Below are 13,755 nucleotides of genomic sequence, written 5' to 3' on the forward strand. Positions count from 1 at the left end.
TAGGGGGAAGGGGAGGGGGGGGGGGGGGGGGTCTCTTTTTCGGATGAGGAAATTTGTTTTCGTGGCCTAAAAAAACTGCCTATGTCAAACACCCTCATCACCGCTTATCGAAGTCTTATCCCCAGAGATTACAAAATTTGCTATAATCATTTCATTTTCCGAAATTTTGGCCCCCAGACCCCTTCGCCAAAAAAAATTCGGCTCGCGCCTATGGCGCTCGCATTACCACTAAATTACTAGACCCCCAATACAGTATAAACACATGTATGACGTGCTTAGTTCCTAAAATACTGTAGACCACTTCGTGAACACTTTACTTTTCGTGTTTTGTGTATTCACAATCGTCTTATATCCATAATGCTAACCCTAAAGCATTTTTTCACTCAAATCTGATCTAACAAAATATTATTCTAAATGTTTATTGATTTTTAGGTCATCTGACCCGAAGGGTCAGGATGACCTATAGTCATCATGCTTCGTCCGTCGTCGTGCGTCGTGCGCCGTGCGTAAACTTTTGACATTTCAATCTTCTTCTCAAGTTCCACCAGTGGGATTAAGCTGAAACTTGCCTGAAATGATCCTGAGATGGTCCTGACCAAGTGTTGTTATTTTTCGGGTCAGTCCGAAATCCAAGATGGCCGCCATTTTGAAAACACATTTTAAACTTCTTCTCAAGTTCCACCAGTGCTGTTGGGCTGAAACTTGCCAGAAATGATCCTGAGATGATCCCGACCAAGTGTTGTTATTTTTCGGGTCGGTCCGAAATCCAAGATGGCCGCCATAGCCGCCATCTTGAAAAACACATTTTAAACTTCTTCTCAAGTTCCACCAGTGTTTTTGAGCTGAAACTTGCCTGAAATGATCCTGAGATGATCCCGACCAAGTGTTGTTATTTTTCGGGTCGGTCCGAAGTCCAAGATGGCCGCCATAGCCGCCATTTTGAAAAACACATTTTAAACTTCTTCTCAAGTTCCACCAGTGCTATTGAGCTGAAACTTGCCTGAAATGTTCCTGAGATGATCCCGACCAAGTGATGTTATTTTTTAGATTGGTCTGAAATGCAAGATGGCCGCCATATCCGCCATCTTAAAAAACACATTTTAAACTTCTCCAGTTCCACTGGTGCCATTGAGCTCGAAATTGGTGAGGATGTTAAGGAAGGAGTGCCAACAAAGTGTTATTTTTTCGGCCTTGTAAAAACTTTGGCATGGCAGCAATGGCGGCTATTTTGTAACATGATTGCGCAATCATGGTTTTCCTGAACAACACCTATTTCAAACTTCTTGTCAAATTCCACCGGTGGGATTCAGCTCTAACTTACCAGAAATGATCCTTAGATGGTCCAGACCAAGTGTTATTATTTATTGGGTCGGTCAGATATCCAAGATGGCCACATGATGGCCAACAGTGCCACTATAGACTTGCTACAGAGAATGCATACTACAATAATATAAGGGTTTTAATTTAGAGTCAGATGACCGTAAAGGCCCCTGGGCCTCTTGTTTCATTCCGAAGCCTAAATCATACAATCATGTGCATTTGTGCAAACCGTTTGAATGAATATAAATTTACATTAATTTAAATAGTTTGGTTAAGAAAAGCTTTGCACGTTTTCTAAGTAATTGTTATAATATATATTTTTGTTAGTTTGATGGACTTGATGTAGAAATTCAATATGTTATTCAAAATGAATTGAGTTCATTTAAACAACTTCTTCTCAATAACCAAGAGGCCCAGGAACTTCATATTGGGCCTGTAGCATACTGGGGTGAAGGGCTTCCAAGTTTGTTCAAATAATTGACCTTGACCTTCATTCAAGGTCACATGGGTCAAATAGGCTATAATCTTCAAACGACTTCTTCTCAATAACCAAGAGGCCCAGGGACTTGATATTGGGCCTGTAGCATGCTGGGATGAAGGGCTTCCAAGTTTGTTCAAAAAATGACCGTGACCTTCATTCAAGGTGAAATGGGTCAAATAGGCTATACTCTTCAAACAACTTCTTCTCAATAACCAAGAGGCCCAGGGACTTGATATTGGGTCTGTAGCATGCTGGGATGAAGGGCTACTAAGTTTGTTAAAATAAATGACTGTGACCTTCATTCAAGATCACATGGGTCAAATAGGCTATAATCTTCAAACGACTTCTTCTCAATAACCAAGAGGCCAAGGGAATTGATATTGAGCCTGTAGCTTGCTGTGGTGAAGGACTACCAAGTTTGTTCAAATAAATGACCTTGACCTTCATTCAAGGTCACATGGGTCAAATAGGCTATAATCTTCAAACGACTTCTTCTCAATAACCAAGAGGCCCAGGAACTTGATATTGGGCCTGTAGCATGCTTGGGTGAAGGGCTACAAAGTTTGTTCAAATAAATGACCTTGACCTTCATTCAAGGTCACATTGGTCAAATAGGCTATAATCTTCAAACGACTTCTTCTCAATAACCAAGATGCCCAGGGACTTGATATTGGGCCTGTAGCATGCTGCGGTGAAGGGCTACTAAGTTTGTTCAAATAAATGACTTTGACCTTCATTCAAGGTCACATTGGTCAAATAGGCTATAATCTTCAAACGACTTCTTCTCAATAACCAAGAGGCCCAGCGACTTGATATTGGTCCTGTAGTATGCTGGGATGAGGGGCTACAAAGTTTGTTCAAATAAATGACCTTGACCTTCATTCAAGGTCACATGGGTCAAATAGGCTATAATCTTCAAACAACTTCTTCTCAATAACCAAGAGGCCCAGGGACTTTGTATTGTGCTTGTAGCATGCTAGGGTAAAGGGCTACCAAGTTTGTTCAAATAAATGACCCTGACCTTCATTCAAGGTCACATGGGTCAAATAGGCTATAATCTTCAAACGACTTCTTCTCAATAACCAAGAAGCCCAGGGACTTGATATTGGACCTGTAGCATGCTGGGGTGAAGGGCTACACAGTTTGTTCAAATAAATGACATTGACCTTCATTCAAGGTCACATGGGTCAAATAGGCTATACTCTTCAAACAACTTCTTCTCAATAACCAAGAGGCCAAGGGACTTGATATTGAGCCTGTAGCATGCTAGGGTAAAGGGCTACAAAGTTTGTTCAAATAAATGACCTTGACCTTCATTCAAGGTCACATGGGTCAAATAGGCTATATTCTTCAAACAACTTCTTCTCAATAACCAAGAGGCCCAGGGACTTGGTATTGGGTCTATAGCATGGTTGGGTGAAGGGCTACCAAGTTTGTTCAAATAAATGACCTTGACCTTCATTCAAGGTCATATTGGTCAAATAGGCTATATTCTTCAAATGACTTCTTCTTAATAACCAAAAGGCCCAGGGACTTGATATTGGGCCTGTAGCATGCTGGGGTGAAGGGCTACAAAGTTTGTTCAAATTAATGACCCTTGACCTACATTAAAGGTCACAGGGGTGAAATCGGCTTAAATCTGTAAACAATAATTTTGCGATAGCCAAGAGCCTCCTAGACCAGATATTAGGCCAATAAAATGCTGGAATGAAGGACTAGAAAATTTATTAATATGAATAAACCTAGCTTACTATGATAATCAGCATAGTATCTGTAGAAATGACCTCAATCAACTTCAAAGTTGCTGTAGAGCCAGGTGAGCGATACAGGCCCATTGGGCCTCTTGTTGATTCAGACATTAACTAGGTTTTAAAGAATAATGTTCACATCCAATCTAACCATTCTTTTTTTGCAGTTTTTGCAGTGACTATGTCAATATCTTGTGATCCAGCACAACGATGAAGAAATTGAGTGTATTTTCTGGATTTTGTATTGCATGTATCTCCTTTGAATCACTGATGCCGACACACACTACCTATGAGAACCATGAAATCTGTATTATATAATCCATTTACACACACTACCTATGAGAACCATGAAATCTGTATTATATAATACATTTACACACACTACCTATGAGAACCATGAAAGCTGTATTATATAATACATTTACACACACTACCTATGAGAACCATGAAAGCTGTATTATGATGCATATAAATCATGGTCTAAGATAACTGTTATCATTAAACATTGTACGGTAATAATGTTTTGAGCAGTTGAAAAATACAAAATGGAATTAAGATGAATCATAATCCAAGATAACTATACTTCATAACATGATGACATGATTAAGACGATCTGACAGTTGGAGAGAAAATGAATTTAGACATTATGTGGATTATAATGTAACAGGTTTACAGTAGATCCGAGACGGAAGTGTTTACAGTAAATCTGAGACGGAAGTGAATGTACCAGATGTGTGTGCCATATACTTAATGAACATATTTATAACCTTTTGGTGTACGTGCTTCTGAATCAGTACTTAATCATTTTCATGAATTAGCTTTTTGACATTTATTGAATAATCTACATATGTATTTTCTTTATGAACAATAATGAGATGAATCATTCATTTACCATGTCAGATTTGAAAACATACTTAATGGTAAATATTCAAGTTTAATGTGTCCCCGGAAGTATTGTTTTGAACAAATTTGAAAAAGTGATGGTATGACCGTTTTAACTTTAAAGCTAAGATGTTTTCCCATATACTGTATAAAATGAAATATTCGCTGTATGTTAAGGAACCTCAAAAATAAACACAACGAATTAAGTTGAAATACTAGACCACTATTTGTATGGCAATACGAAATTTTAGAAATTTTATACCCCATTTTAAGCGCGGTAAATACCGACGAATACCTCACGTTATACAGTCAGGTGTGTAGGTGTGTACAACATGTTTGTTCCTAAGACAGTTTTCATTTACATAGATTTGTATTGGATTTATATCTACAGTAAAAGTGGAGACAATACTTGTTTCGGTACCATACATTATCACACTATCCTCTATGCTTTCTCTCTCCTGGCGAAGGAAAGCCTTTGTTTATATTGTTTTTCCAGCGGGTCATTTTTACCGCTATTATGTGCCAATTGTAACCTCCTAACCGACAATATATTGAAGGTTTATAGAATCGTTTAATACACTAATGTCAATCAATTTCCCCCTGGTTGGGGAGATTAGGGGGTTCCTCTAGGAATTACACACAGGGTGTTTTATTTGCACAGAAGTATTACTGAAGTTCAGATCTGTAGATCATTAAACCTCGTCATCATCCACAGATTGTTTTTAAAGGGGGATTGACTTATCTTGAAAAATAGGTCGGTATGGATCATTTGGCAAGCAAAACCTTAATTAAAGTTCAAATCTATCAATCTAAGATACATACAGACCACTATTGACTTGTTAATTTCACGTTATCTTAATTAACTTCCTTTGTTTACAATCGTCTCTCCAGACGTATCATTAATTATACTGTTGTCTTATTAATAGTCGCATTGTAATGCTAATGAGACATTTTATTTATAAATCATGAAACTAATAAAGAGAAGCCAAACAACTGTATAATATAATATAATATGTGTGCAATATTTATTCCATTTTTTTAAATATTCTATGTACATGTACATACCACTGAACAAATTAGATTATGTTGATATTAACATTCATTTCATATAAGTTTTCTTATAAAAAGTAATATAATATATTTTGGAGAATAGTTTCGAAGAAAACAATAATGCTAAAGATGCAGCACATGGAATAAGGGAAATATCGGAGAATAAAATACATTCAAAACTCAAAATTGTTTTTGTTTATATGTATAATTAATTACTCGTAAAATTGGTTTGTTTATTTGTATAATTACACGTTCCTGTCCACCTGACGAGGTTTTCATTATGTCTATCAGAGCTAGAAATTATTATAGCCCATGTATCTGGATGGATTTTGTGACGACACGATCAATACGATCGCTGACTGCTATCTTACGTGTAAAACATTGCAGACATTGCATCACATGACGCTTACCTAGGCGTATCTGAAAAACATACATGTACAACAATGAGAATTCTTATGCAGTAGATAAAACAGACATATTTTAAGATTTTAGGTCATTTGACCTCAAGGGTCAGGATGCCCTATAGCCATCGTATTCCGTCTGTCGTCGTGCGCCGTCCACCATGCGTAAGACTTTTTATTTCAAAACGCTACTACTCCATAACCCTTGGGTGGATTAATACCAAATTCAGTTTGAAGCATCATTGGGGGAGGGCAATCATATTTTATATAAAAAGGGGAACTTTGCTGAATCCTTGGGTGGATTACATCCAAATTTGGTGTGAAACATTAACAGGTAAGGACAATCATATTTTATATAAATGTGGCTGATGTGACTCTAGAGGCCCGAGTGGCGGGGCCCAAAGGGGGGAAAATTGGTGAATTATTGCTTTAAAACACTACTCCTTTTTAACCCTTGGCTGGATTACATCCAAATTTGGTTTGAAACATCATTAGGGGAGGGTAATCATATTTTTTTGAATTATTCTAGTGTGAACCCTGGGGACACAGGGGCGAGGCCCCAAAAGGGAAACTTAGCCAAAAATTGATTTAAAACGTTACTCCTTAATGGATTACAACCACATTTGGTGTGAAACATCATAAGGGGACAGAAATCATATTTTATATAAATGAGGCTTGTTGAGGCCCCTGGGGACAGAGGGGTGAGGCCCCTAAAGGGGAACTTAGCCAAACTTTTGCTTAAAAATGCTTCTCTTTTTTAATGCATTTATTGATTATAACCATATTTAGTATGAAACATCATCGGGGAAGGGCAATCCTAATTGATATAAATGAGGCTTGTCCCAAATATGGGGACAGAGGGACATGGCCCAAAAATGGGAACTTGGCTGAAATATTGCTTTTAAGACGCTGCTCCTCCTTTAGCCAAATAGATAAAAACCAAATTTGATGTGAAACATAACTGGCTGCATATAGACAATTGTTTTTCAGATGACCGTTAAGGCCCATGGGCCTCTTGTTTTATTAGCTGTCTTTGAACTTAAAGAAAAAAATACCGATGAAATGACTGAAAACCTAATTGCACTCTTAGTAAATCTTCTTTACTTATTCAATCTTTACGTATATCCTTATAACTTGCGTTATAGCGGGGACACTACATTAACTTAAGGTGTACCACTTCCCTGGTTACGATTTAGCTTGTCTCGTAAAATCCAGATACGACCAATGATAGCTAAAGAGGCAAAATGTACCAGGTGGAAATATCGGTCATGTATAATTGTATGCTGTATATCCATGACAGCTAAGAGGTCCGAAAAAATTACCCGGCGGAAATATCAGCCATGTATAAGTGTATCCTGTATATCCATAATCACACAAATTTACGCCAGACTAAGCACAAATACCCTAGGTATGTTTTTGTCCAGAATGACCATTTTCCCTGTTTACTCCGTCCGTTCATTATTTAGTCATCCGGCCACGTTTAATGTTGCTGTCGGAATCTCGGTGGACGTGTGATTAATTTCCTAGCTTAAGATTTTGTGCTGCATTAAGTTTCAACTGCACTTTGTTCATCTTGCCATTGTGGAGTAATGGAAACGATTCAAAACGCTGGAAATACTTCGGCATTTCCCCCATCCCGTCCGCAGTTTCTTCTTTCAGGTAGACATTTTTACAAAACTCCTCAACAGCAGCCGGGGTGACGTCCTTCCCCTCGACGGAACTGAAGCAAACGCATATTTCTTCCAGCAGCAGATCGTCCGGTACCCCGACTACAACCACTTGTTTGATGCCGGGCATGTCCTTTACTTTGTCTTCTATACCTGCAGGCATGATTTTCCTTGTTCCTCGAGAGATGATGTCTTTCTTCCTCCCTGTAATAAAGAGAGCCCCTTCCTCTCTAAGATAGCCGATGTCGCCGGTTTTAAACCAACCCGATGGTGTGAATGTTGCTTTTGTAAGTTCATCGTTTGCAAAATATCCCTTCATCAGTGAGTTTTGACGTATTTGGATTTCGCCTTGACTTTCCAGCTCAACGATGTTTTCTGAATCATCTACAATTCTCAACTCCACACCCTTTGAAATTTTCCCAACATTCCCTTTGTAATACGGCTGACCTTCAGGTAGGATTAGTGCAGCCACACTACTAAACGATTCAGTGAACCCATACCCGATATAAAGGGTCCCGCAGTATCGCCACACCTCCTTCATGAATGTGTCGTCAATAATTTGACCCCCAGAAAACAGCATTTGTAGTCTGAAATCATCATCTTCTGGTATGGCATGTGTGTCAATCATATTCTGAAGTAAATAAGGTAGAAAACATCCACCCATACAGTTTTCCTCCTTCATCATCTCCCATATTTGTTTTGCATGTTCCTTTGTCGGATGTGTCTTCGAGGAAGTAAATATAAACTGATTACCATACACGAAGCTCACGATTGGTGACCCTCCCATCCAGCTGAAAGTACGGTCATTAAACATTTTGAACATCGAAGGACCCCCCAACATAGCATGCGTCGGGTTTTCTTTATCGGTCGGAATATTGCAAACAACCGCAGAATGAGTGTGAAGGACCAGTTTTGGATTTCCTGTGCTGCCTGAGGTTGTAAAAATCACGGCATCGTCCTCAGCGTCGACCTTTGGTAACTCGAATTTTCTTTCCGGAGCACTAAGCTCCGATTCTAAGTCGTGGAATGGACAATTCTCACTTTTTCTGAGAAGGAATATTTGATTATTGTCGGTTCGCTGTTTGAACTCTGATATTAGCTCCAGTGCACCACTGTTGTCGGCCGGGTCTATCAGTAAAAATCTACATTTACAGATGTCGATGACTTCAACTGCATCACTTGCGTCTCGTTTGTTTATATTTATATGAACTGAAACCGCCCCGGCGAAAAAGATAGCGAATTCCCCGATAATCCACTCCAGTGAGTTTGGCCCAAATATGCCAATCATGTCGCCTTTACGAACCCCTACAGACACTAGGTATCTAGCTATTTTCTCAACTTTTTGCAGAAACTCCTGGTTCGTCAGGGATCTCCTAGAACCAGACATTGATCTTTCGATGAAAGGAATAACATCCGGGTAAACTTCAGTTCTCGTTCTCGCGCGATCGACAATGCTGGTGTTGTCATATATCAGAGTGCTAGGCTCATTCCAGTAACTCAAAGTCGACATGTTGCTCGTGGAGGAATATTCTAAATGGAAGAAAGATTTTTTTTAATGCTCTCTCGTCACTATATAATGTATAATATGAAATATTCACAGTATTTTCTCTTGTTGTTTCAAATTATTTAGATACCACCAATGTATACCCTTTGGCTACCACACAACACATTTAATATTCTAGTACAACTAAACATGCCATGTAACAGTATGGGGGCATGCCCATATTTACAACCAGGGACACTTGTTTTCCCGTATTGTAGGTGGAGATCTAACAGGCCTCTTATCGCCTAACATACATATGTATCATGATCTTGTTGGTTCGGTATATATTTGATGATTTCACTACTTTCATTATCTGTACCATCTCTATTACTATGTGTGCTGTAAACATTTTACTGACAAATTAGGAACGATCACCAGAGACAGGAAGAACGTATGCGCTTTGGGAAAGGGAATATTCCTGAAAATAGCGTTAACAAATATCAACTACTAAAATCCAATATGGCGACCTGTGGCATTTTTTTCTTTTCCAGTCCCGAAATTGCATATTTACAAGCGTTAAGCAATAATAAACGTAAAATAGCAACACTGCTGTGGAAGTTGCCTTCACCAGGCTAGAATTGAACATTTATAACTAGGACCCCCTTGGAATTTACACATGGAATTTCAGAAATAACTATTGAACAGAAATGGACTTTGGTAAATCACAATCAGTATAGAATTTAACCATGGCGTTCTGCTGACTGTAATATCGTATCGCCTGGAAATTAACACTTTTATAAGTTTTTTTTTTCTGAATTCACTGCTGGATTTATATTTCAGATTGTAGATACAAGTAACGAAACGCTGTAAGCCGAAGATTAGAACGGCCCTGGTAGTGTTATCACACACGCCTTTGACAGCTACAGATAACATTTACGGTGAGTTCATATACCGGACAATCGCAGTTACAATCATATCGAGTTAATTGTGGGCACAGATTGACATATTAAAGATTTGTATATATTGTGACACGTTAACTTTATGCTGATTTTTTTTGGTCTTCTTATCCAGTTCATACAGAAGGTTCAATGAAGCACAATTTGGTACCTTGTGACGTATAAACACAAAAGAGAAAACCGACATAATAGCGAAACATAACTCTAAAACACAAAGAGAATACCGACATAATAACGAAACTTAACTCTAACACACAAAGAGAATACCGACATAATAACGAAACTTAACTCTAACACACAAATAGAATACTGACATAATAACGAAATTTAACTCTAAAACACAAAGAGAATACCGACATAATAACGAAACTTAACTCTAAAACACAAAGAGAATACCGACATAATAACGAAACTTAACTCGAACACACAGAGAATACCGACATAATACAAAACCCCACAATCAATTAAATGAGGGAAAATATGAACAAAAAATACAGATTTCCATGACAACGCTATAAAACAATACAAGGAGGATAAGACCAGATGTTCTGGAGAAGTAAGCGTCTTCTTCATCGATGACACCCGCAATACAAATCGAGGTCAAATGCAAGTTAAGAAGTGACAGTCTAAACATGAGAGCGATAACAATAGAACCATTAGGCTATTAACAAACAAGGAATAGTGAAAATGAACCAACTGTCGTCAGTCATACTTACAGATTAATAAGCTGAGGAAAACGTGACTTTGTTCCAACACATCTGTCCCTACTAACGTACTATGCGATATGTCTCGAGAGTTAACGTCTGTGCACTCATAGTAAGGTATCCATTGGGTGGTCGGACCGATTTTACTAGGATTGCAAGAATGGAACTCATGACGGGACAAACAACCCATTGATTAGTCAGTTACACACAGGCCTTTGGCAGTTCAGTTTATTATACATCGATGCTACTTTCAAATCGATATATCTGTACCAGCCGGGTAAATGAACGCCAACTAAAAGATATACAGGTATTATATATACTACCCATCGCCATTACTTTATCACTAGGTAGAGCGACCTATATATTGACCCCGTTATCATCGATAGAGCAGCGCTGTTTAATCTTTATTGAACTCGTGGTGCTTACCCCTGCCCAGCGAATCAGTGATCTAAGTGTGCTGTTAAATGGTCTGTGTAAGTGAGCTATCAAATGGTCTATAAGTGAGCTGTTAAATTGTCAGTCTAAGTGAGCTAATCAGTGGTCTGTCAAGTGAGGTATTCAGTGGTCTGTCTAAGTGAGCGGTTAGTTAAATGGTCTAAGTGAGTTATTCAGTTGTCTGTCTAAGTGAGCTATTCAGCGGTCTGTCTAAGTGAGTTATTCAGTTGTATGTCTAAGTGAGGTATTCAGTGGTCTGTATAATCGAGGTATTCAGTTGTCTGTCTAAGTGAACTATTTAGTGGTCTGTCTAAGTGAGCTGTTAAATGGTCTGTCTAAGTAAGGTATTCAGTGTTCTGTCTAATTGAGGTATTCAGTGGTCTGTATAAGTGAACTATTTAGTGGTCTGTCTAAGTGAGCTGTTAAATGGTCTAAGTGAACTATTCAGTGTTCTGTCTAATTGATCTATTCAGCAGTCAGTCTAAGTGAACTATTCAGTGGTCTGTCTAAGTGAACTATTCAGTGGTCTGTCTAAGTGAGCTATTCAGTGGTCTGTCTAAGTGAGCTATTCAGTGGTCTGTCTAAGTGAGCTATTCAGTGGTCTGTATAAGTGAGCTATTCAGTGGTCTGTCTAAGTGAGCTATTCAGTGGTCTGTCTAAGTGAACTATTCAGTGGTCTGTCTAAGTGAGCTATTCAGTGGTCTGTCTAAGTGAACTATTCAGTGGTCTGTCTAAGTGAACTATTCAGTGGTCTGTCTAAGTGAGCTATTCAGTGGTCTGTAAGTGAGCTATTCAGTGGTCTGTCTAAGTGAGCTATTCAGTGGTCTGTATAAGTGAACTATTCAGTGGTCTGTCTAAGTGAGCTATTCTGTGGTCTGTCTTAGTGAACTATTCAGTGGTCTGTCTAAGTGAAGTATTCAGTTGTCTGTCTAAGTGAGATTTATAGTGGTCTGTCTGAGCTATTCAGTGGTGTGTCAAAGTGAACTGTTCAGTGTCTGCCACTTGTTTATCGGTAAGTCTGAAAATTCAACATGTACAACGAACTGGACCCTCCTACATCAGAAATGTAAGAGATCCCTGGATGATACCGGGATACAAACAGGGATGAAGGCGATTCGAAAACTCTTTGTAAAATTACATACGCAACTAAGAAACAGGCGGGTATATATATAAACCTTTCTGTATGTTAGTTGTTCGTATAATACAACAACTTTAATCCCCCTCCCCATCCCATAATAGTCATTTGTACCCCCTGTTATGAGGCAACGGACCCACCCAAGTAGAAGGTGAAGAAATTGTGAAGTCGTGTTAGCCGAATAAATGTACTCTAGCAAACAAGGTAAGAATTAGAATGACATACATATTGATATCGCAAACGTAGACTAGCCTGTTATCAGTGATGTACGGCGATAACTTTTCCTCGAGGTCAAGGTCACTGGATCAGGGGAATCGCAGTAACAACCTGATAATATAAATTAACACGTAACTCTACACAATAGCGGATCCAGGGGGGGGGGGATTGGGACGGGGGGGGGGGGGGGATTGGGACGGGGGGGGGGGGGGGGGGGATTGGGACGGGGGGGGGGTAAGGACCCCTTTTTTCCAATGAGGAAAAAAATTTTATAGCCTAAAAAAACCACCTTTGCCAAACGCACCCCCTCCCCCATCCCCCCTACGGCGCTCGCCTTACCACTAAACAGGTAAGGGCAACCACATGTTTTATAAATGTAGCTGATGTCACCCTTGAGGCCCGAGTGGCAGGCCCCAAAGGGGTTGGGGGAGGAATAGGTGAATTATTGCTTTAAAACACTACTCCTTTTTAACCCTTGGCTGGATAACATCCAAATTTGGTTTGAAACATCATTAGCGGAGGGTATTCATATTTTTTTGAATTATTCTAGTGTGAACCCTGGGGACACAGGGGCGAGGCCCCAAACGGGAAACTTAGCTAAAAAATTGATTTAAAACGTTACTCTTTAATGGATAACAACCAAATTGGGTGTGAAACATCATAAGGGGACAGCAATCGTATTTTATATAAATGAGGCTTGTTGGGCCCATGGGGACAGAGGGGTGAGGCCCCTAAAGGGGAACTTAGCCAAATATTTGCTTAAAAATACTTCTCTTTCTGAATGCATTAATTGATTACAACCATATTTAGTATGAAACATCATCGGGGAAGGGCAATCCTAATTGATATAAATGAGGCTTGTCCCAAATATGGGGACAGAGGGACATGGCCCAAAAATGGGAACTTGGCTGAAATTTTGCTTTTAAGATGCTGCTCCTCCTTTAGCCAAATAGATAAAAACCAAATTTGATGTGAAACATAACTGACAGCATATAGACAATTGTTTGTCAGATGACCGTTAAGGCCCATGGGCCTCTTGTTTTATTAGCTGTCTTTGAACTTAAAGAAAAACAATACCGATGAAATGACTGAAAACCTAATTGCACTCTTAATAAATCATCTTGACTTATTCAATCTTTACGTATATCCTTATAACTTGCGTTATAGAGGGGACACCATATTAACTTAAAGTGTTCCACTTCCCTGGTTACGATTTAGCTTGTCTCGTGAAATCTAGATACGACCAATGACAGTTAAAAGGCAAAATGTATCAGGTG

At 39.0% G+C, this 13,755-nt stretch overlaps 2 protein-coding genes across 2 annotated transcripts in view; one reads left to right on the plus strand and one right to left on the minus strand.

The window, feature by feature from the left end:
* Positions 1-5,667, plus strand: part of LOC117318205 (neurobeachin-like protein 1) — a 152,254-nt gene extending 146,587 nt beyond the window's left edge. The window contains exon 61 of the mRNA XM_033873240.1: positions 3,717-5,667. The gene's annotated coding sequence lies outside the window, so the exon portion shown is untranslated. The remainder of the gene's footprint in view (positions 1-3,716) is intronic.
* Positions 5,668-5,698: 31 nt separating this feature from the next.
* On the minus strand, positions 5,699-10,809 carry LOC117318206 (medium-chain acyl-CoA ligase ACSF2, mitochondrial-like). Its single transcript, XM_033873241.1, has 2 exons — positions 10,705-10,809; positions 5,699-9,079 (listed from the first exon to the last, which is right to left on the minus strand). The coding sequence occupies exon 2, from the start codon at positions 9,057-9,059 to the stop codon at positions 7,398-7,400; it is 1,662 nt and encodes a 553-aa protein (XP_033729132.1). The 5' UTR covers positions 9,060-9,079; positions 10,705-10,809; the 3' UTR covers positions 5,699-7,397.
* Between the last annotated feature and the right edge of the window lie 2,946 nt (positions 10,810-13,755).

Source organism: Pecten maximus, chromosome 19 (assembly GCF_902652985.1).
Source record: "Pecten maximus chromosome 19, xPecMax1.1, whole genome shotgun sequence".
NCBI lineage: Eukaryota > Metazoa > Mollusca > Bivalvia > Pectinida > Pectinidae > Pecten > Pecten maximus.

Excerpts from the sequence above, each read along its gene's own strand:
- LOC117318206 (XM_033873241.1), bottom strand. The coding sequence starts at position 9,059 with ATGTCGACTTTGAGTTACTGGAATGAGCCTAGCACTCTGATATATGAC.